The sequence below is a fragment of the Taeniopygia guttata genome, chromosome 5 (genome assembly GCF_048771995.1).
Source record: "Taeniopygia guttata chromosome 5, bTaeGut7.mat, whole genome shotgun sequence".
NCBI classification, from domain to species: Eukaryota; Metazoa; Chordata; class Aves; order Passeriformes; family Estrildidae; genus Taeniopygia; species Taeniopygia guttata.
The window spans coordinates 47,496,075-47,521,024 of NC_133030.1; the positions used below are offsets into that span (position 1 = coordinate 47,496,075).

General features: G+C 33.8%; 1 protein-coding gene across 7 annotated transcripts in view; it reads right to left on the minus strand.

Moving 5' to 3' along the window:
- The window catches only part of EML5 (EMAP like 5), a 102,234-nt gene that overhangs the window by 42,130 nt on the left and 35,154 nt on the right, over positions 1-24,950 (minus strand). For 6 of the 7 annotated variants that reach the window (XM_072930326.1, XM_030274823.4, XM_030274822.4 and 3 more), the window contains exons 7-21: positions 24,737-24,938; positions 23,543-23,680; positions 22,565-22,821; positions 20,353-20,565; positions 19,281-19,448; positions 17,882-17,988; positions 17,360-17,478; positions 11,347-11,533; positions 9,492-9,597; positions 8,165-8,258; positions 6,224-6,324; positions 4,833-5,035; positions 3,616-3,727; positions 2,539-2,666; positions 1,196-1,337 (exon numbers count right to left, since the gene is read on the minus strand). In XM_072930326.1, coding sequence (XP_072786427.1) covers positions 1,196-1,337; positions 2,539-2,666; positions 3,616-3,727; positions 4,833-5,035; positions 6,224-6,324; positions 8,165-8,258; positions 9,492-9,597; positions 11,347-11,533; positions 17,360-17,478; positions 17,882-17,988; positions 19,281-19,448; positions 20,353-20,565; positions 22,565-22,821; positions 23,543-23,680; positions 24,737-24,938 — 2,277 coding nt within the window. The remainder of the gene's footprint in view (positions 1-1,195; positions 1,338-2,538; positions 2,667-3,615; positions 3,728-4,832; positions 5,036-6,223; positions 6,325-8,164; positions 8,259-9,491; positions 9,598-11,346; positions 11,534-17,359; positions 17,479-17,881; positions 17,989-19,280; positions 19,449-20,352; positions 20,566-22,564; positions 22,822-23,542; positions 23,681-24,736; positions 24,939-24,950) is intronic. The other variant, XM_072930327.1, reaches the window with a different exon arrangement.

Genomic DNA, 24,950 nt, shown 5'->3' on the forward strand with positions numbered 1-24,950 from the left:
GCTCTGATTAACCTGGAGAGAGAAATCCTTTACTTAGATGGCTTCATCACAAGGCTTTGCATTTATTATCCCATAGTTCCTTTCTTCATTCTCAATTTTTAGTTTAATTGTAGTCAGCTGAACACAGATGAGAAATGTACACCAAAAATATCCTGATTTTTGCCTTGTAATTTCCATGAATACTGCACTATGTCTTGGGGAAAATATCTCACTATCACATGTAATTGTCACCCTGCATTCAACAACATCCTGAGCCTTCTGCTCCTTAAGTTACTCCTGACAGACATTTTTCTTACAGTCCCTGGATCTGCCTTTTATAATTAACAAGTATTATTTCAATTCCATTACTCAGTCTGCAGAAGTACACATCTTTTTCTGTACAGTACACAGGAACTTTTTAAGATTGCCAAAACATCTCAAATTGTGTCTCATCAGCAAATAGAGACTTTTTTTGCCAAAAGTACTCTTAAATATATTAATATCAGCTTTAAAACTTGAACAGAGTTCACCAACTGGAAACTTTCTTGTTTAATCCCTGCTTATGTGAGCTTGTAACTCTTCTACATTTATTTTGTCGATCTAAATCATCTCCCCTTATGTTTGAATCAAACTGCATTGCTGAATGCCAAACAGATAAAGCCTACTGTATTCCTTTATCTAGCAAAGCATACACAGAATTAGAAGCTTGTCAGGGCCAGTTTCATCTAATCCTGAAAAAATCATGTTATATGATGTCACTTAAAACAGATTTTCCATCTGTCAAAATAGGATTTATTTATTTCCTAAACAACTAGTAAAAATTTTATGTTTTCTCTTTTCTTGACATTCCAGATCTTTCAAACATTCACAAAGAAAATTAAAACGTTCCTTCTAGGATTTCTTCCAAAAATTTTTAGATTCAAAGTCTCAAAAAAGCCTTGCAATATTATAAGCAACATAGCATTTATGTAATCGACTCAACTTTTATTATTAATTCACTGACTTTAAAAAGTTACAAGCGCAAATACTCTTCAGAACAGCACTATACAGATTTTTTTTTGGTGCAGATTCATTAGCTTAAGGGCTACATAACTTGCAAACATAGCATTAATAAAATAATTGAGCAAAGAAAGAAATTTATTCTGCTTTCAAAATATTCATAATGCTTGTAAATGTCAATTTCATCAGTAAATATTTTTCATACTAAGTATCTTACCCTTTTTCAATTTGCGAACAGCTAACATACAATGGCTAGGAGATAAATCCCATATTCTTAAGGTTTTGTCATCACTTACAGTGGCACAAATAGGTAAATGAGGATGAGTAGCTAGACCCCAAACTTCCCCCTCCATGTGACCCTGAAAAAACACAACGAATCAGATTTCTTTTTACTTTAAATTGAAATATTAAATAATACATTTATGAAAGTAAAAAAAAAAAAAAAAAGGATGTGCATTATTTAGAGGATGATAAATATCTGAATAAAACCACAGAATGCCTGAAAAAATTTACTCTGCTACTTGTGCAAAATTATAGTAATTTGTTCTACAGAAAGCTTCTTCAAAATAGTCCTCACACACATGTATGTCAGTGGCATGGGCAGTGGGACTGAGTGCACCTCAGCAGGTTTGCAGATGGCACAACCCTGGGGGTGTGCCCAGCATGCTGGAGGGAGGGCATCCCACCCAGAGGGGCCCAGCAGCCTGGCAGGTGGATGAAGATGAAGATCAACGAGGCCAAGTGCAAAGTCCTGCACGTGGGTCAGAAATATGGGGACACTTTTTAGTAAGACTTGTAGTGACAGGACAAGGGTTTAAAGTAGAAGAGAGTAAATTCAGACTAGGTAGAAGAAAGAAATTTTTTATGACAAGGGCAGTAAAACTGGGAGAGCTTGCCCAGAGATGTTGCAAATGGCCCATCCCCAGAAACATCCAAGGTCAGATTGCATGGGTCTGTGAACAATCTGATCTGTTTGAAGATATCCTTGCTTACTGCAGGGGGTTTGGACAAGATGAACTTTAAAGGTCCCTTCCAACCCAAACTATTCTGTGAACTAGGTTTTTCTTTACCTTAGGTTCTAATATTTTCTTTTAACAAATATAGTTCTTTATGTATTGCACTGGCTACTCAGAGAGAAGAGAGTCCAGAGATTTTTACTTAACTATGAAAGAAAATACTATGTTGATGCAATGTAAAAATCTGTTTAGTAGTCAAGCTAAAACAATACAGTTGTTTGGTATAGCAAAATTTTTTACATACAAGTAAAATCTCAAAACAAATGATGAGGAGGATCCACTATTTCATACACTTTTCTTATTTTTTCAAAACACATTATGATTTTGGTCTCTTTGGATGGATGAGCTCATTGGACAAACTAGTAATGAAATTCTTTGTCCTATCTTGCTCATTAAGGAGTCATAATGGTTTAGTCTAACTAAAAGTGATAGTATTTCACTAACTTCATTAGTAGTTAAAGTGCTTCTTATTGCACAAGTCCTTACTTGAGAAATAAAATCATGTTAGTGGGTAAGACATATTTGACTGCTATTTAAAACATACCTGAACCAGCAGAGTTATTGGTCCACTTTTATCCACCTCCAATATTTCACCATTCTTTGTGCCCACTAGAATATGACCATGTCCTAACGATATGGCACGTATAGAAGGATTATCTTCTAAGAGGAGACCTAGAACATTAACATGTTAGAAGATACGATTCTCAATTATGCCTTAAAGAGGATTGTTCACACTTATGCACACTACATTCTCACAGTAAAAAAATCTACTCTCTTACTGTAGAAAACATTCCTGCATGAAACAACATGGCTGGATTCATTTGTGAAGGATTTAGCAATACATCAAGAAGTTAAATAGGCCTGACTCTGTGCACATTAGTTATCAACTATAACACTGTATTGCTACCAACCATGGTACCTCCAATTCTAGCTTTTGGTAAACAAGCCAGGAGACTGAGACACTCCGGAGTACAATATTTTCATTAATGAGTATTTACATCCATCATGTTTGAAAATCAAATCACGTACTTTACAAGACAGCAAACATAATTTTAAGGGAAGGGGATGGAAGAGAAAAAACTATCCAGAATGAAAATACAGGGAACTGTAAATTAGCATTAAGATCAAGAATAAGTGGTAGAAATGGGAAAAGTAGGAATGAAAATGTTCTTTAATTATTTCAAAAGACATATGCATTTAAAGAAAATATGTTACAAAACTAACCACAATTTTGAATTAATTCCTTTTTCTGCAATGAAAAAGATCAGGTAAGATACTTCATGATCAGAAATATAAGAGGCTTTTTGCTTGCCATTTCAATAAAAACAAGACAAAGCAAGAAAACCCTGGATGATAAGAAACTTACAGCTGGATCAATTAATTTAGGCTAATAGTAAACTAAATATTATGATCTGCATCCACCAAATGTGCAAACAGACCCTACAACACACAACTCCAGTCCCAACAGAAAAATTACTTATTTAGGATCAATAAAGCTTTAAAACAATTTATTTTAGTATTTATTATGTCAAATGTGGATTCTCTCTTACTCAATTTCACAAAGATTTATAAAGAAAGTACTTTAAAATTACAACAAAACATAGGAAAAAGTCTGTGTTACCTTTGGATCCAGGAGCCAGAGCAGCCCTTTTGATGGCATAAGTTTTGAGACAACGTTCAAAGGTATCATCCCAGAGAGCTACTACCCCATCCTTTCCTCCAGTGACAAATCCCTGGAGGCAAAGAAATAAAAATCATTAGTTATATTTTATTATTATCTTTCCTTAATTTTTCAGTGATTTCTGCAAATACTGAAAATGGACTATATGCAACACTTTAATGCACAGAGCTACAGATGTTAGAGATGAAAAGAACAGGAGCAACAAAATGAGTGATTTCTCCTCCTGATGAAGGCAGCACAGTTCTGTACAGTGCATGTACATGGCCTACATTTAGAAGTTCTAACCTGTATGCTCCTACCATTCTAGAAAAATAAAAACCAATATATTATAGCATTTTTCCTTTATATTTAGCCTCCATATCCCTTTGGCATTTCTTCTCATTACTCAAAACAAGACTTAGTACTGCAAAAATTTGATTGGTGCTTATATTTTTCAAATATAGGTGCATTTGTGCCATTCTGCATTAAAAATTATATGTAGGTATTTAAAGAAGCAAAAGTTATGGTTAATACTGAAATCATTAGTTCTTTTCTTTGTAGCACTCAGTTCTTGTAGTAAGGACAACAAGTGTTGTCCAATGCCGCTTTTCTGAAATGCTGATATTGGAAAGTGGAGTGACTTGGTCTAATACAGCAAAACACCAACATATACATAACATTAAAGACAAAAATAATCTAACTGGAACACTCATCCATATTTAAGCACACGCTTAAAGGGTTTCCTGAGCTAAACAGAAGTCAAGAATCTGGAGAAAGTACTTAATGATCTACAGATTGAATTTTATCTATTGGTAGACAGTAATTACACTACAAAATAGTACAAGTATGATCTTCCTCTCTCACAAGCTCACATATTCCATTGAACATACTGATGCTTAAATCAGTCGCTGTTATTTCTTTAGTAAGAGGTTATGAAAATTACTGAATAAGATGTCATTGACCAGAAAGGTTTGAGAAACAGCATGCTACAGAACAAGCATAAGAGACTGCATAAACACTAATTTGCACTAATGCATAAAACACTGTTTTGAATCTGGACCATACAAGGCTTTTCTGTAATGAAAATAAGGACATGGATTCCTGAGTCTGGGAAAGGTATGGCTTTATCATAGACTTTTTTTGTCCAGACATAAAAAAGCAATGAGCAGTTTATTTACTTTTTCCAATGCGTGCATGCTGAACACAGGACCATCATGTGCTTTGACAGTTTTTATGAGAAACACATCTCTCCAAATACACACATCCCCCGTGGAGGTTCCAGAGAACGCCATCTCTTCTGTCCAGCCATATACTGCACACATCATTGTGTCAGTTCTTCCCAATGCACCTATGCAGCCCTTTCTCCCAATTAGTCCTCCTCCTGGTTCAGACCAAAAACAAGTCATTAGACATCTGCTTGGAACTACGGTACAAGAACTATACCCAGACCAATAAGCCCTTTTCTTCTAGTCCACCCATGCTGCCCAAAAAAATGAGTTTGAGAAGAGAGCTCACAAAATAAATTTATTTGCCAACTTTCACTACAATAAAAACTAAAACCAAACAAAATAACAAAACAAAAAAAAAACTAAAACCAACCAAACAAACAAAATTAAACCCAAAAGACCCAACCTTACTCTTAAATCACTACTTTTTTTCTTCAAAATCATAATCTCCAAGTTTTTATCATAGTTAAGATTTCTTTCTAAAGAATTTGCAGTAGTTATTTTAGCAAATATTCTAAGACACTTTGCTCTTTCTATAGATAGCAAGTTCAATTGTGAAAATTAATAATTTACATAGACATCCACACCTTGCTGTCAGGTCATCTTGGTTAATTTTTGTTGGAGCTAGAACTGAGAAAAACTAATTTTTTTCATCACTAGTTTTCTCTACACAATCTTTATCAGGACTCATGTGAGTTCAAGTACATAAATTCTACATGAATAATAAGAACCTTCGTAGCAGATAATCTTCTGTAGCACATGTGTCTTTATATATGAATTGAGGTGTGAAACCATCACATTCACACAAGTATCGGGAATGGATTTTTCACTGTTCAAAATTTCTCAAGCTGAATTAACCTTGGGTTTTAATTCTCAAGATCAATAGAGGTATCTAGACAAAGAACTCTCAACTGGCAGACGTGTCCTCTTCAAGTATTTTGCCTGAATTTTATATGTGAATTGTTATAACCTTAATATTATTTATACCTTAATATTATTTATGCCTTTTAACAGCATATGTGCTTAAATGTTCTTCTTCCAAAAACAGTTCTGTGATTTTAGAGCAGCACTGTAAAATTTTCATATTATTACTAGATATAAAAAGAGACAGTAGAAAATGCAAGGTCTTTTCTTCTTATGTAGCTCCAGCTCAATGGCAGATTGATCTTAAAAAGAATTTCCACTACTGCCATAATACTAATTAATATTATTACTGCTAAGGCAACACTAACTAAGATAGGCAAAGAAAACATTTGCCTTTCATGCACAAAACATACCGTAAGAGATGCAATAGTTATTCTGCCAGTAACAGAATATGCTCTAATTCTGAAAAGTGTTCTTACCTGCTCTCCGCCAGAATTTCATGTGCTTAATTCCAACTGTAATCAATTTATCAGGCATGTAAGGATTAATCTTAACAACAAAAATCTTATCTTTGCTCCCCCTGAAATACAAAGCAAAAGAATTTAAATACAAGTGTAACTCTTAATATTTTTAAATAGGATTGGGAGGGGTTTTTTGTTTTCATTTTATGTATACCTTTTATGTATACATATAATTTTATGTAAGCTTGCTAACATTTACTTTCAAATCATTATTAATAGTTTATAATGAGGAAGTAGAAAACTAAAGAAGCAGGGTCCTGTTACTGAGTCCTGTTTTATTTTCATTACCTTTCAGTTTCCAAGGCAGGTGAGTAATTATGTTACTTCAAAGAGGCACAAGGAGGCATTTTCTTTGCAAAATAAAATGTATTTGCATTAAGTTTGGGAATATGGCATTTAGATCTTTGACAGATCATAATGACACTTAAACAAGTCAAAAATCTTATTTTAAGTTTGGTTATCTTGAAAACAAACTGCCATTGTCATTCACCATTTAGCCGTTTTTTCTGGTTTTGTTAGAAAGAAATTATGCTGCTATTACATCTTTGATGGAAATTACAATTGGTTCTAAAAACATTAAAACCACTTGGGTTTTAAATTTCTTATTATGCTTCTATAAAACTAATGCTTTGGTTCAGTCCTACAGTTTGAAAAACAGCTTTTGACTATGCTATCTATGCAAAGCAATGCTTATGGAATGCTTTTTTTTACTTAAAATGCAGAAGAGCCTCCAATCCCTAATTTTTGCTCCTTGTTCAAAAGTGGCAATAATCTTTTCTGTCCTTTCAGACCACTAGATGAACTAGTGGCTGAATGAATGAAACAGTTTCTTTCCAAACCCACAGTCATCTTGGAAGTACAGATGCTGCTCTCAAAAATTCTAATCAATTCCTTTGATTTGTGGGCGGAGAAAAGAAAAAAAAAGGTGAAAGGCAGATAAATGTCTTCAGAGAAGCCAACTGGGCTTTTGACAAGTAACAGGGAAGGCAGTACCCTTCTTTATCTACGTAATCTATTCACAATTTTCATTCTTTAGTGGATAAGAAATTCAACATGTGTTTAAAAACAAAATGAGAGTCAATTAAATTGAAGAACAATAATGGATGAAAGGGAAGCTGACACTTTTTTAACTGTACTGCAAAGAGTAATAAATCTTTTTAAAATCTCCCTAGAACAACATTTAGAGTATAAGCACTGAATCCAGACAGAATAGGGCAAAACCCACTCACACTACTGCTCTATTTAAAGCAATAGATCATTAGGAAAAAAAAGTGTCAAAGGTTTAAATAACATTACTCAAAATTAGAAATAGGATTCTATCTTGTAGATTAAAACTATTTAATAAACATATATTAAATAATCTGTGCAGACACAAAGAAACTTCTGAAATATTTAATCTTTGGATGTTACTTAGACCAATTTCCTGTTCAAAGCAGAGCTCACTTCAAAGTTAGATTAGGCTGGTCAAAACTCGGAAAGAAAAAGGAAAGAACCCTGAAGAAAAAAGAACTCTGCAAAATAACTGCAAATGACTATTCCAAGAAAGGTGTGACCTCTGATGAAAAAGAGCTGAACATAGCATATATCACCATCTTTAAGAGGGCAAACACAAGTGCATAGAGTTTTAAAGAAGATATTTCAGAACACAGCAATGTCTTCTATGCCATCTTTCTTCACCCGTTGAGCAGTCACTGTAATAGTTCTTGTTGACAACCAGACCTTCGTTTACTTTTTCCACAGAAAGTTTTTAACATGACACAAATACTATTGCCTGCATCACATATATAACAGAAACTGCTAATTTACCAGAGAACTCTTATTTTTTAATTAATATACTTTTCTTACTGACATTTGATAGTAAATCTAGGTACAGATTTTAAAACATGGTTAAATTCCTACCTTACTGCTGAAAGCTTTTCTCCTTTCTTCCAATCCCAGAGTACAATAGTGTGATTATCATCTATTCCAACAGAAGCCAATCGTTTCCCATCCGCTACAATAATAAATTTATTATTAAGAGAGTAGATAGATAACTATGTTGCAATAATAAGAAATCATATTAAAATATTATAACTGCACAAATATTATAAGAATGTTTAAACAAGTAAATAAGCATATGATGTTTTTAGAGGCATGTTTTTTCATCCATTTGCTTTTAAACTTGGATGAAGTGCATCACTTCAAATTATCCTGTCTCTGAATTTGAACTTAGATGCTCTCTGTTCATCCCATGTTCAGTTAGCTGCTGACATAGTTGCACAAAAACATTCACTATAGGTTGATCTTGTGAAAATTTTATGTTCACTCTGAAAATCTCTATTCATTTCTGAACAGGAAGGAACTGGAACCATACCATGAAATTTGTGAAATGCCCTTAAACTTAGCAGTACTATGAAGTCTTGGAAACGTTTTGACACATATTCTGCATTAACCTTCAATAAAAAAGCTGTTTGTGCTTACTCAAGATCAATGACTTTCTGACATTTTTGGAATTGTTACATATCTATGCCAGAATTTGAGAAATAAGATTCATATCTTGAAAAAGGAGAAACAAAAGTAAGAAGCATCAAAGACAACAAACCATTAATCTTTGTGACCACACATCTTTGCTATGAGTTCAGAGATCTTATCCAGGAAATCCAAACAATTAAAGAATGAATAGAAGCTAGTGGAGCAGAGGAAATTTAATATTGGTACAGGAATTCAATGTCGGGGGTATAAAAATCTCAAGGGATTTAACTGACAGTCTTATGTTAGTTTAAGATGGAGAGAGAGCCTGTGTTTCTGACCAGAACTCCCTGACTGGACTTCCTGAATGTATCAGTGTGCTACCAACATAGCTTTCAGGATTTCATTTAAAAAATAAAAAAATCACACCCCTGATCAATTTGCTCAAAAAAGTTTCTTACAGAGCTGTAAAGCAGACACAGCACTCCAGACCTGTGCAGCTGCCTTGTACAATCAATAGAAATTCTTAAGTGCTCAGCTCAGCTGTTAAACAGGACAGTAGCTGTTCTTGCATTTCTATGTGCAAGACTCGAAAAGAGGTGTTTCTAATTAATGTTCATTATAAGACAGCATCTCTCATTTGACATTGAACAGCGGAGAATATTTTTAAAACAAAATTTGCAGTGTAAAGGAACCCCCAGTTTCCCAGTAGAACTGATTATCTTGTATTTTCACAAAGAAAAGGAAATGTGTAAATAAATAAATAAATACTTATTACCTGAAAAATCAACAGCACAAACACCATACTGGTGATAGCCCTTTAATACTGAGAGTGGCTTTATCGTTTCTGTATCCCAAATGTGTATTGAGGAATCTCGACCAACCTGAAAGTATACATATTCATAGCCTTTTTTTTTTCATTTCTCAGTTATTTTACACAGTTGTTTAAAACGTTTTCAGAATACTTCAAAAAGTATTTGAAAAAAATAACAGTGATAGAATTTTCCTAGTATTACTGTTGTCTGGCTGACAGAATATTTTTCCTTTTGCTGCTTCCCAAAGACCATTTCCCAGCTGACTTAGGCACATTAATCACAATTAACTAAAATCCTCCTGGAGGGGGGTGAGGAGAAAAAAAGCCCTTCATTGATTGCACTGTAGCATATTTATTCCATCAATTTTTCATCAATCATTCCCTGTCTAAAAATAAAAGGTTATTTTTATTGTTAGTATGTCAGCTTATCCACGTTTCAGAAAGCAAGGTGACTTCTGCTGCTCTCTGGTGTCATTACAAGGCAGATTCTAATACATTGATACTTGTGGCACAAAAATGCACTAGTGTAGGTAACAAATCTGGTAAGAAATGTAATATAGCTTATTCTTTTCAACTATGCACGGAAGCACTATTAGCACTTAAATGATTATTTGCTATTCCAAGGGTTTTGCATTACAGTGCACAAATAAAAAGGTTGCAAAAACAGAATAAAACTCTCTTGCATTTAAGGCTCAGAAAAACAAGAATCTATTTCTGGTTTTGTCACAAACTTAACATTAAATGTTTGGAAAGCTTTTCAGAACATCCACTATCAGGAAGATCTGAACCAGCGAGGTATAAGGAATGATCGCTTCATTACCTAGTTGCCTCATGTAACATAGCATACAACAATATGTAATGTGTGTGTGTTTAAAATAGTATATAATGGAGTCTATCTTTCTGCCTGATAAAATAAGTTATTGTAAATTAAGGGACATTTTTATCCATAGCCTTTACTACTCCAAAATTAAATCAGCTCAATTCTTATATTTAGGGCTAATTTCTTAACTGACCTACAGAATTATGTTAATCTCAACATTTTTACAGAAATCGAGAGCATAATGAAAAAAGTTTATTCCATCTAAAAAATTCAGTTCACATGTTTTCCAAGTTATTATACAATAACAAGAGCAACAATGATAAAAATTATAAGCATAAATAAAAAACTATGAAGCATCAGCTCAAAACTTCAAGTCCTAGTGTATAATTATTTACCAGAGGACTTATTTGTTTGAAGATATGAGTGAAAATTATTTATCTAAAATAACTGCCTGGCAAAAGATAAAATTAACTATTATTAGTATTATAAAATTAACTCAAGCAACATACATCCCGTTGTTGCATGCACAATAAGTATATAGTTTGTGTATAGGTGGTAGTGAAAAACATAATGCATTAAAATGGAATGTCAGACTGTAACAACAACTGCTCACTTCATACTGCAAAATAGTAAATGAATGCAATGCTATTATAGCTAACTTCACAAAGTAGATGTTAAAAAAATACATTTTTTCTGCAGCTATTAAAATATACTTTTTCCTCCACCTGTTATCAAGAAGCTGCAACATAAGGCCAAAGAAAAAATATTAATCTATTCTTAGTTTTAAATTATATTCAGAAAAACTATGGAGTATGTACTCTTACCATGATACAAATAAGTGTAAAAAACACTTCTGTCTCAGTTTTTTACCATGATTCCATCTGCAATAGTGCATTCCTTCATCTGAATAAAAGTAGACTGGATGCTCTTCCCCCAAGACCTTTCTAAATTCAGTACTAACAACTTCAGATTGTTATGGCAGATAAACATGAATCCTACCTGGCCAGTTGCCACATAGTCCTTTAAGGGATGAATAGCAAGGCAAAGGATGTCATCATCATGACCCAGATAGAAGCGCTGTGTGTTCTGCTGCCGGTTGTACACCACGCCCACCGCCGCCACATGGTATACGATTTCACCCGTCTGCGTGTAAAAGAGATTGCTTCGGCAGTCGTAACCTCTGTAACTAATTCAACAAAAAAGGCTTGTTCACCAAAGTCATGAACATATATACTGAAACTGAGATAAAGTTATGCTGATTAATTCTGTGCATGTAAAACTCATGTTACTTACCAATTATTGTTTTGGTGTTTTAAAATTCTTTCTTTAAATATACTTTCCCATTCTTAAAGGATCATCAATTTAGCAATCCAATTTACTACTCGGACATCAGTACTATGAGCACTAGTTTAAAAGTGCCACTTAATTGTTACTTTCCACAGCTAGTTTAGAAGAGAAAGTAATAGCTAGTAATTTTTTCAGACCACATGGAGAAGTTGGGCATGCAACAACAAGTTAAGTGAAGTAGAAAATGTCCAAATAATTAGCTTTGGCTATTTCCTACTGCTCAAAAATCAGGCAGAAAACATGATAGTTTGATGAGAGAAAACAAATGAGTATTTTTTTATAGAACAGTTTATTTTTTTGAAGGAAAACCTGTCTGCTTTCTTAGTGATACAGGAACTGGCATGAGTAGGCCAATTCCCAACTAAGATCTGTATGTACTATCGCAGTTCACTCATTTCTTCCTAGGTGTGACTAAGATTATGAAGTTGCATACATCCTTCCTTTTGTACACAGCACAACCATATGCACAAGGGAAGCAATTAATCTGTGAGGCAGCTGGTCAACTTCAGTTTAATGAATATTCCAAACACCATGGATCCATGTTCATAAACACTAGATCTATGCATTACTGGAAAACAACAGAGCACATACTTGGAAAAGGTTCGAACATAATGTATTTCAGTTGGCTCACCTACATTACACACAATGGTACTTATGTCATTGTATGTGATTAGAGAAAAATTACTAAGACTACCACACAAAGTTTTTAAACAGACCAGCAGATAGTCCAAGTCCACTGCTCCCCAGAAGGAGAATATTGTATTTCATGAACTTGCATCTCAAACTTTTGGAAGATAATTAAATTCCTCCCTGTCCAGTTCTCTAACCTGTCCAGGTACTTCCAGATTGGCAACACAGCCATCGGGTCTGCCAGCCTCTCCTCCCAGCTTTGTACTGTCTCCCATACTGTGAAGTCCAAAGCTGGGTCTCATTAGATCACAAGAAAAGAGAAGTGAACTTCTTAAACTAGCAAAAATCATGATAGCACAGAAACAAAGCTTTCAAATAAGGATCCCTTCAACTCACTGCTTAGATTGGGATTCACAGGCAATCTTAACTTCCAATTTGGTCCTCGTCCAGCAACTTTTCAGTGTCTCCTGAGTTACTGTCCCTTCAAGGTCTCTAGAAGAATCTTTCTTCACATTTGAGCTGAAGCTCAGCTATGTCTGCTCCCTGCTCTTCTCAAGTTGACCAATAATTTTAGACTGAAATACAACTGCAGGCTCTTCAGTCCTGCTTTGCTCTCCCTCCACCCACATCCTTCACTAACAGCCTTCCCCTGCAGCAGCATGTGCAGATATTTGGAAGCTGATTTCTGCCTAACCCAGAGTGCTGCCTGCTTGCAGCCTTCTTAGATGTACAGACACTAGGTTTTAAGGTACAGAATATACAATGACCTACAGTAACTGTGAAGAAAGGAAACAAAAATAACCTATCACAGTATATAACATCATCATTTTAAGTACATGACAACACTTGGAGAGGGGTAGGGATTATAAAGGCAAGAGCAGTGCCAAAGAAGATACCTGAACCTATTGTTGCTCAGACATCATTTTCCTGTGCTCCACTCTGCATTGTGTTCTGCTAAACATACTGGATTTTCTTTGCAAGCATAGCATCATATTAACAAAAAAAAAAAAAAAAAAGCCAAATACTCACCCTAAAGGAGAATAAAAGGGTTTCAGGTCCTCCTACATGTAACCCAGAAACTCATAATTTTCCCAGCTCATCATAACAATTGCCTATATACCCTAAATTAAACCTAGTGAAACTAAGTACATTAGTGCTATGTATCACACGACTACTCAAAATATCCAAAATGTATTTAGGATGCAAGAAAAGAGTTCTTATTATTCATAACTTCGTGTGATAGAAGTTAATTTTAGTTAATTTCCTCTAGTCATTACAAAAATTAGTACAATCAATTGTTTACAATTAAAATACAACATATTTTGCCAAAATATCAAGCAGTGCCAACAAAGACTCTTTGTCACCACATTAAGCACATTTAGTCATTCCCATGGGTCTTTCCTTAACAATAAAGGTACTTTTTACCAGAGGGAAAGTGAAGGGCCTAAGTTAAACAACAATGAAAAGAAGCATATTTCAATGTAGAAGATCATTCCCTAAGAATATTCTACACTGTTCCAAAATACTTATATCTTCATATTATTAAACCATTTTAGAACTGAGATTTCTAGCTAATCTCTGAAAAAGCATTAAGAGAAATAACTTATTCACGTGCAGAACATAAACCAAAGAAATTTACAAGGCATCTTTATTAGCAACTATAAATTAAATAATAATGAAAACAAGTTCTTTAAAGAATGTAAATTAAATAAAAATGAAAGCAAGTATTGTAGTTACTGTATAATAACTACTATGCAAAAATGTAAGAATGCATTCTGCCATAGTTAATTATCCAGGATTGATTCAAGTTAATGTGACAGTAACTATCAGAAGAAGATGTAGTTTCCTAAGTGCTACATATAGAGAAGAAATTGCCATTACCAAAGTCATGAATAGCAGGGGCTGCACTCAATTTGAGATTAAGACATGAAAACATAGGTGTTCACATGTTTGTTAGATACCTTAACTCCTACATTTTAATCAACACTGTTGTTGTCAATAGAGTCAGTTCAACCTGCAGGACTGCTTAGCTGGCCAACCATCAGCATTTCATTTTACCTGAGCCAAATCACTCCTTCTGTTCCACTGACTACTGACTGAATCTCCAGTGACTGTGATGGAAGTTTAATATACACATCAAACCATTTCCTTTTGGGCACATTACTGTGAATTCTGTAAGCTGAAGCTGAATCCTACCCACATTTGCAAGTTACACATCTATATCCAGATAACAGGCTGTCACTGTCGAGGCAGGACGGGAATGAACAAACTCCAGTTCAGAAGGTAGATGAAGTGAGCTCAACTCATTTATTTCAAATACATTGCTCTTTTTATAGAGAACATCGAGAAGACTAATTTCATTGGTCTTAAAGTAAAAACATCTCACACCATTGGTGTGCAGTGAATGACACATGGTGGCAGAACATATCTATAAACAATGTGAACAACAAGAGAGATAATTATTTACATTCCTTTCCAACTCTTTCCCAGGCCCAGCCTGGCAGAAACCTCTCCTTTCTCTCTGACTGAACTGAAAATATCCATAACAAGCAACTTCGCAAGTACTGTCCTCTCTGGGAAAATAGTCAATGTCCATAGCTTGTCTAATGCCGTAAGAATTTCAAAATTTGCATGTTACTCTTCAAAGTATATGTGGGAAGTTTCTACATGTCGTCCAATCCTCCCCCAAAATCTCTAGAAGAACCAAATGTCAAAACAAACATGATTGAGTCTTTAGTACAAAGGTGTAGATTTTTTTTTTAATATTCTGCATAGCAGTAGTTTTCTCAAGAGGACCCACTCATAGGCTATTCCCTTCAGAGACTATTTGTAGGTACTTGTAGTAATCCATGCAAGATGTTATAAGGCTCTCCTTACGGAGCATTCCCATGTCATCTTGAAACTGTTACCAAATTTCATCTTACAGTAAGTAAGGTTAGTTTATTTAATATTCTGAAACTGAAACTAGATTGTGCTTAAATACGCTGAATATTGAAAAAGAATTCTATGATTCTATGAATATTCAAAAATATAAAATATCATTCTTGTGACATCAACAGCATAGCTCGGAGAGAATACAGGGCATGACTATTACATGTGCATCCTTATTTCCTGCCAGCCAAAAGAAAGCCTAATAAGCATTGACTCCAAGAAAAAGATTCTTCTGGAATAGTTCATGTTTCTGACATGGCAAAATTAAAATACAGGAATAATAAAAAAGAGGCCAAATTTGTACACCAATTTAACAAAGTGTTTCTGATCATGACTGAATCAGATCTCTTAGAGAAAGACACAACTGAACCTCTTAATAGAAGTTCTCTCCTCATCCATGTTAGCCAGAAGCTGGCTCACATACTCTGAATTTTATTCCCTTCCAAAACAGGAAGTAACCAGAGGTTTGAGAGATTTCTTACAGGTTATCAAGAGATATTTAAAAGTTCATCTTTCACAGCAGTTGACAAATTCAAAACACAACACCAACAAGCTCAAAAACAAAGAAAAGAGAGAGAGCTTCCAATTCCCCTAATTAAAAAAGGCACCACTTCTTACATTTTCAAGGAACATCCAAGACATTTCCATTGCAGCTAAAGAAAGATGAAGCAAAGCAGACTTCCTGAATCAGAGAATATGCCTATTACTCACTTGGATGTGGGTCACTTTAAAGTTAACAGCCTGGACATTGAGAAAAATCTGTTGTTCAGCATGGATTCTTCATTAGTTTTCTTGATGCCCATAGGGTAACCAGACAGAACTCAACAGGACATTCTACTTCTGGTCATTCCTGGATATTCTGGTCAAGCTTCACTTCTGTTGTGAAGGAAATAACAATAATACCAAAGATCCAGGGCCCTTGCTTGTCCTACATCTTCTTCAGGATCATTTGGTTTTATTCTTAGACCTACTTTTAAAGACTACATATAGCAGCTACCCACCTTAAAGCATTCTCTACAAAGATATAAAGATCTTCAACTGAGAATTCAGGAGCACCAAAAAGAGAAATAAAACTCCCAACTCTCTACCAAGCTTCCCAGTTGTCATTATTTCCAAAGTTACTACTCAGACTACATGTTTTCTGCAGACAAAATTGCTGATTTGAATATTATCTATTCTTAGCCAATTAATTTATTAAACATTCCATGTGGAGCCCTACTAAAATTGTTAAAGTGTCAATATAAAGACAGACAGTATCAGTGACTTCTCCCTGCATTTAGTTATATCTGAAAAGAAGCTGTATTCCTGCAAAGAGATATCTTTTAAAAGGAAAACTTGACTTGCAACATCTTATAAAGGTTTTGGTTTTGCTTTATATCATGAGAATTTATATTTCTGATTATTATTCTGATTTAGTAACATCTAGTACCAGTTGGCTTTAAAACCCCACATCTTTTTCTGATAAAAATTCTTCATTTGTGAAAAATTACAGGAAATTACTAATCTTAAAGATAAAATTGTAAGATTTCAAGGATGCATCCAAACATCATTCTGCTACTCAAATTAGCACCAAAAAAAATAATAAACTCATTTTTAACAAACTTACAAGACCTATTAAGAATTAAATTTAATTCCCAAATTAAGAAAGCGAAATGTAAATTGTTTCAGACTAGATATAAACAGTTGGGAATTTTTTAATAAATCACTGCTAGAAAGGCCACTTTGTCCAGAACCCAGTCATCTTCAACTACACAAAGTTTCTTTTCTAGCTATCAAAATCATACATCAGAGAGAACTACTGCTCTCCAGATACTTAAAAGTATGGGTGAGATTACTGAATACTTCATTTAGTCACTTGTATTCAAGCAGTAAGTACCAGCTGAAGCTTGAGTTCAAATTCACTTCAGAATTCATGTGTAGAATTAGTATGCTGGCATCAAAGTTTTCATTTATTTAGTGTAAATTTATTTCTACAGAGATAAATAAAAATAGCAAATCATAAAGCAACAGATATAAAAGTCTTTAATCGGATTATTAAATTATAAACACCAGTCTAAAAAATCAAAGTCTGCTTATATATTTTAAAGAATCCTAGTTTGCATACCCATGAACAAAATGTAGTCTTATACTGTTCCCTGGGGCTCGCTCACGTCTCTTAGAAGCTGCGCTTTTTCTTTTTTCTTTGCATTGCTCTTTAAGTTGAGGTAGATCTTCTTTGTAAACCTTTAAGAAAAAGCATACTTAAAAATTAAAAGACTCATCAGAAAAACATGCTTCTGAGAATTCAGCTGCTGTTACTACTCATGAAAATGTTATTCTGACATAACTGAAAAAAGCCCTTCAATACCTGTAGCTGGTGACTATATAGTCCAGCTTGGTCTTAAACTGCATTCTAGGTTTAAATGTAATAATTTTTCTCTCCTTTAATATTAATTAATATCTTACTTGTAATTATTAATCATTATATCTTAATAAGCTTGATCTTTTGAATGCATCAGGTAAAAATTCTAACGGTTTTGATCAGTTCTTGTGCCATCTCCCCAGTGCTGAGATTTCAACAGTCTCCATAAATAACCAAATTAAACCCTAGGAAGTTTCCAACTGCCATTAAAACTAAAATCATTACCTGTCGACGATAAGTGATCTGTGTCTCTTGCTCAATTTCAGAGTCCAGCTCTGGAACATCGGACTGATCTGAATCTGATTCATCACTATTAGAATCAACCAGACTCTCTGTCACCAAGAAAACAGAAATAAAAAATTAAGCAACCTAAATTACAAGCCAGAAAGTTTAAACTAAATGCTTAAAGTTTCTGATTTGATAATCAATGCTTATGTTAACTACAACATAAACTGCTAATAATTGACAGGAACAATTCTGCTGCTACATAGAAAATAAGCCATAAATGTGATAATTTTGGCTGCTGGAATTAAGTTTTCATTAACTAAAATAATTTCATGAGCTTTAATGTTAGGAGGAAAGGAAAAATAAGATAATTAAATAATCAGTATAAAGCAGAAACTAAGACTTGCATAAAATTAACAAAGGGTCCCAAGAGAAACTCATGTTAAAATGAGCCACTGATGCAAGTAGAAGTTCTTCAAGTAGGTTAGGGGGGGAGGGAAAAAATTACAGATGGCAAGAAAGAGGAAAAATTTTTTGTGACTGCATAGAAAAAGGATAATCACATAAAATTTGACATATAGGAAGAACCTGTTTTTGTTTCCTTCTGCATTTGTCACTGACAACTTCAGCACTGCATCTATATTTACCTGTTTGCTGGATCCACACTGATACATATTCATCTGATCTGAGCAATTAAATGTTGAAACAGCCTATTTTATTGTAACTCTGTATTCTAATTTCCCCAGGGAATTCTCTAAATTCCTTCAGGAATTTCCAAGGGAGGCACTATGTTAACTGTTTTGATTTTAGGAAATTCATGAGAATAACTGTTTAATTAGTCACTAGTGGAAACATGATCTTCATTTTTGCCCAAACATAAAACATCTATATTTACTTTTTTTAAGCAGAATAATTAGTTACAATACTTACATCATCATCTAAATACTTCAAAATTTTAAAAAAATTAGTATAAAACCATATTTTCCCAGTGACACCTGAGCATCCAGTTGTCAATTTAGTAAAGAGTGATAGATACAGAATTCAGAAATTTGTATCTATGTTTGAACTTCTAAAATTTTTCTTTGTAAAAGAGTCACAGCAGTGAAGGTTTTCCATATCCTTGTTAGCCTGAACACACAGGTGTGATGGTTTGATTGTTGGCCAAATGACAGTGTACAGATTTTTTTCCATATTCACCAAAGATCAATTAATGCCAAACCAAGACAACAGTGTACTGGCAAGTATTAAACAACTCTATCAGGTGCATCAGGCACCTGCAAAGTTTAAAGAACAACAACTGTTGTAATTGAGCAGACTGACAATTTATTTAAATACTGTCACCAAACAATTTTACTTCTATTTTAGCCTTCTGTTGTGTTTTTTTTAGTTAGTTCCTTACCTTGGGGTGCTATATGAAGAGTGTCCTTCAGCTTGCGGTCAGGGACAAACTTCCACTGAAAGACAGAATGATCAGCTCCCCCAATGGAGACAACCCACTGGTGATCATGCGACCACCTGACGTTTGTCACGTGAGCAGAATGACCAAGATACTTTTTAAACTTTGCTCCTAGAACAAGAATAAAAATATCTCTCAATATTTGTGAAATAAATGTTTCATAAGCACCTCAGAAAATCATATTAAAGAACCCATAGAAAAAGTAGTGTTTAATAAAGATATTCTAATTACTACTGGTATTTTAATCCATAGCAACATCTTTTTGCAGTTTTCACAAATTTTAATGTGTGTATAAGATATATTTTTAAGTTTAGGTTCCAAAATATAATAACTTGATAATCAAGTTAAAAACAAGAACAGAATATGATAATGCTGTATAAAATGTACCAGAGATTTAAAAAATTTCACTGTAATAATTTTATTTTATTTTTTACAAAGTAAAATTATTACTTCTACTTTGAAAAATACAGTCATTTAAATCATGTATAGTTAAGTCTGTTGAAACATCCCCATATACATGCTTGTAGCACAGGTTCCCAATGTACAATGTCAGTGCTAAGCACTTCTAACAATTCATCTCCTCCCACATTTAGCAATAGAACTGGTAGTAGTAGCACATCCAGTTGATGTTTTCATGGCTACATAATTACAACACAGTCATTGGGTGAGTTACTGAAATGAAGTTCCTAACAGCACTCCATTATAAGTAATCTTTTTAGATCAAAAAGGCTTCATTGTTTCAGAGCTATTTGAAGAACTTCATTCTAGACATCATTTAATTTTAATGCTGGCTACAATATCATAGATAGGTCTTAGGAAATGTCTTCGACCTTTATGTACTTAAATTAATTGTTTGGTTGTTGTTTTTAAAGACTGGTATTCCCTCATTTTTTTAAACTCTTTTTTTTAAAAAAAGTGATATTAAAAACCATTTACTTTTCCAGTCTTCTAATACATTTTTCTTGAATAGTCACAATTTAAAAACATGCATATAACTGAATTTATAAAGAACTACCTTTTCTTAGACATGGATATCGAAAGAGCTTTACTATTCCATAATCATCAGCTGTAACCATAACTTGACCAATAAAATTCGCATCTACAGAATTTATATCATTTATTTCAGAATATTTGGGCCAGATTCCATTAACTTCAAGGCCAGAAACACAGGTCCATGATGCCCACTGAATGCCTTTCAATTCCTCCTTGTTTGTTACTTCTTTTCCACCTAAGCAAAAAATAAAGAGCCATTTCTCAATATTCGCTCATGCAATTTTCAAGAATGCAACATTATAAAACATTCTCTAAAAATGCAATCCAAGTACAAAAGAATTAAAAAATTACTTCTGCAATGGCCCTGATCTTGTATTGTCTATTATGACCAACAGTATCAGTAAGAAGATTTCTTAAGATTGTTTAACAGAAGATCATAGGTTTGGTACTTTATAGTTTTTATTATTTCTTGGTATCTGCTTGAGACTGAGTAATTTTTAAATTTTTATTAAAAATACATGTAATCATTCTAAGATAAAATTCATAGAAAATTCTGTTGCTGAATGATTGTAGAAACTTGGATTACTTAGAGCAAGAACTGAAGAACTCATATCTGGTCATTGCAAATTACTAAAACCACCAATTTTGTGCTTAGATCCTTGTTACATTATTTCACACCGCTCTATCTGTAGTGAGATTGATCCAATCCCACAGGGTAAGAGCTGAGGAACTGAATCATACCAAAGGCCCATTTAATAGATTCTGTGTCTTCTGGAAAGGCCAGAAGCCGAGGGCTGGAGCAATGCAAGAACAGTGCAAGAAAAGGTGAAAGCTGAGTCAGACTGAACACACACCTGCAGAAGGTAAGCAGGACAACAATCCACTTCTCAGCCTTTCAATCACTAATCCATGTAAACAATTATTAATAGTACTGTCTATATCCATAACTAAGTCCTGCAGGACTTGTACCAGACAACTGTAAGCTCCTTGATTCATTGTGGAATTTCAAGTGTTACACAATTTGATCATTATTTTGAAATATTTGGGATATTCCTGTAACTCCATAGACTTCAATAAACTTTTTTTCATAAACAAGGTTCCACAATCCAGAATTCTAACATATAAAGAAATTCCAGGTCGAAAACTGTCTATAACTTGAAATTCCTCCTCCTGTCTGTTCCTGTCTAATTAACTTCTCACTATCTTGTCTTACACAACTTCTGTTGCATTCAGTGCACAGAATCAAAGTTGTGTATAGAATGAATTAGATGTTTCAGCAGAGAGTCATAAAAAGCATCAAGAATCTGTGAATAATGTACAGTGCAAAGCATAAATCTTGTCTAAGAATGAAGGGACATTATAAAAAGTGGTGATAATACATAGTCACTACAAATACAAACACTACAAAGATGAGTGGGAAGAATACAGAATATTATGTAAAGAGTGTATGCAACAGACAGAAGTCAAGCCTTGGGATAAATACTGCCATTGGCATAATCTAATAAGGACTACTTAAATTTCAAGCTTTAAGATAGCAATATGTGCATATGTGCTCTACAGAGGGAACTACCTTGATAGAAAATACTTCAAGACTATGGGACACTTCAGTCAAGCTTTCAAGAAAAGTGTCTTGAAAACACTTGCAATAATGGAGTTATGACAAAGGTCCTCACTGTAAAAGCTCTTTTAGGTTGAATTCTTCAGTCTGCTGCATAGTTCTAGACAACTAAATGCCTCTTCTGAGCTGCAGTGTACTGATTACTCCATACATTTTAAAAACCATTCAGTGCATTCAATATAACAATTGAATGATATTTACTTAATATAAATGATAATTTACTTAATATCCAAGCTCTATAATAACAAAGCCATTAAGCAATTTGAAAACTTAATTTAAATGCTGCATTTTAATTCTTAAAAAAAAAGTGGGAGAAAAAATTTATTTTTGAGAAACAAAATAAATTATAAGGCAGCATCTCTAGTATAAAAATATACATTGGAAAGGAGACTAAACATGTAAGGATAAACATACTTCAGGAACTTTGCCAGAAAAATGCTGTACTTACTCAAGTGGCATAAGATTGTGGCAAATAATCTTATGAATTTACAAAAACCCTCATTTATACCTCCATTCTTTGAACAAGGATTTACATTTGGCTTTTTTTTTTAAAAAACCACTATATGTTATTTCTGTTATAAGTAACAAATAGCATGAAGGCAACCCAGAATCTTACCTGGCATTCTGTAAAACAATCTCTTTCCATTGCCATCATTGGTCTGTAAGTATTTACTGTCTGAAGACCAATCCATATGCGTGATAAAGCTTAAGGATCCAATACATTCCCCAACTTTCTTGTATCGCTGAACAACGCCATATATATCCACAGAGCTGTCATTGGAACCAACAGCTAGGAAATTCCCATCTGGAGAATATTTTAGTTCATGAATAGCTTCTTTCCTGTCTTTGATATGAACAACCTCAGTCATATCTCTGTAGTATGAAAGAAAGCATGTCATAAGTAGAGAAGAGCCTCATCACAACTGCCAAGTTCCCAGTCTAAAAATTGAACAAGATTGTGAAGTTATATATTGAACCTAACTATCCCGTGTGCAAACACAACACTGCTGTTTTTAGAGTTGGTTAGGGATTCATGGAGGGAAAAGAAAAAAAAAGGAAGGAAACATTGAAAGAAGAAGACACAAGAAGTGCTTCCCTGGGCTGAAGGACAGTGAAAAAAAAGAACTGTTCAAGCTGGGTCAACAAGAAAATTTCAAGTAGATTATGAGATTATTATTCACCCATGGAAGGAAACTTCACTGATATGAAACATAAATCTCATTTTCCCTTTAAAATTGTGGGATCACAGCAGCACAAGACAGTACTCGTTTTGTATGCGTGATGTGCTAACAGCAGAATTCCAACACATAGAACAATTTACAAAGTAATGAAAATTTATTTCTTAGCAATTCAAAGATAATTCATAAATCTAAAACCTAAAGCAAAACATTTCCTAGAACACTGCCTTTCTCTGCAAATAGACCAGTATACTTTTTCAAATGGGTTGTTATACAACAACATGAACATACATAGCACACATTTAAAAAATCTGAGCACCCTCCGCAATTTAAAATAAAAACACAAGTGACCACATGCATGGCCACAAGAGATCAAAATATGAATAACATATCTATTTTTAAGTCTTGTAACATACCTGACTCGAAGCACAGTGAAAGAGCCATCCTTCATTCCAAGAGCAAGATGGATTCCATCAGTACTAACGGCAGCACAGCGAATGGGCTCCTCCATGTTGCACCGGGCAATCAGAGCATGGTCTATTAAACTCCAGATTCTAAATAAAGTCATTATTTCAAATGTAAAATGGGTGTGCAGCTTTGTCACAGACAAGTCGAAGCCCTCAATTTCTGCACAATGCAGAAATTGAAAATAATTTTCCAAAGGGAAAATCTAAAACATAAGTGTGAATTATGCATACAGCAAGAAATATTTTTATATTTTAAAAGGTGGGAATATCGCTAATGATTAATTTTGATTTTCTGAATATAAAAATTATAACATGTGACAATATATACTTTTAGACCACTCCTGCAAAAATTCCATTATTTTGTTAATCCTTTTAGTCAGAAACATTAAATAACAATTAAAGACTTTGATTAGGATAAACAACTTTTCCTATTAAAAAGTCATTATTGATACTTCCTTATAACTACAATTATTCAAATACGTGAGTTTTTATAACAAGGTAGATTACATCTATTATTTACAATCATATCTGGATTTTGAGAGTAATAATAATATTAATAATTGAATTATTTATTTGCTTAACTGTGTTTCATTTAAGCTATTTAAAAAAATACTACCACATTTAACTTATAAGAAAGAAAAGGTGGTTTTGACCAAAAAAAATAAAGATGAACATGTAGGAGGGAGTAATTTAGTAGGCTTTCTGAGCATTTATATTCTGTTTACAATGCACGGACTAGGTTTGATGAAATTCACACATTAAAAGTTTATTTACAGCATTTGGAAAAATAAATATGGTAAGAGTAAAATGTGTAAGTTTTTATTACAGGTTTTTTCATCACAAGCTGTGCATGCTTAACATAACTCCTGAAAACTAAAGTCTTAAAGGATACTTATCTCTGAGGGCTCAATGTTAGCCTAAACAAAATGTTTTTAAATTTGATATATGGGGAGTTTTGGGAACTACATTCTTCCACTGTATTTTATTACTGAAGAGCATTCATTTCCTGCATAACTTAACTGCAGGAGTACATCAATGCCACATTTTACTAGCTTTAAAATGTGTACATTTGCATTAGGTTACCTGCAAAATGACTTGATTGTCTAAAACTGTATGCAATTTAACAAAGAAACAAAATTTAACCTGACTGATCGATCATCGCTTCCAGTCATGGCCAGGGGTTTTGTTGGATGGACAGCCAAAGCCCACAGCTCTCCTTCACAGTGCCCCTGCATTATCAGGAAAGGCTTATTACGCTCATGCACCACAATTTCAAAAATTTCACTATCTTGTGTCCCAACGAGTATATGGTCTCCTCTCCAGCAAACACTTCTTACAGAGAGACCTGTGGAAGAGA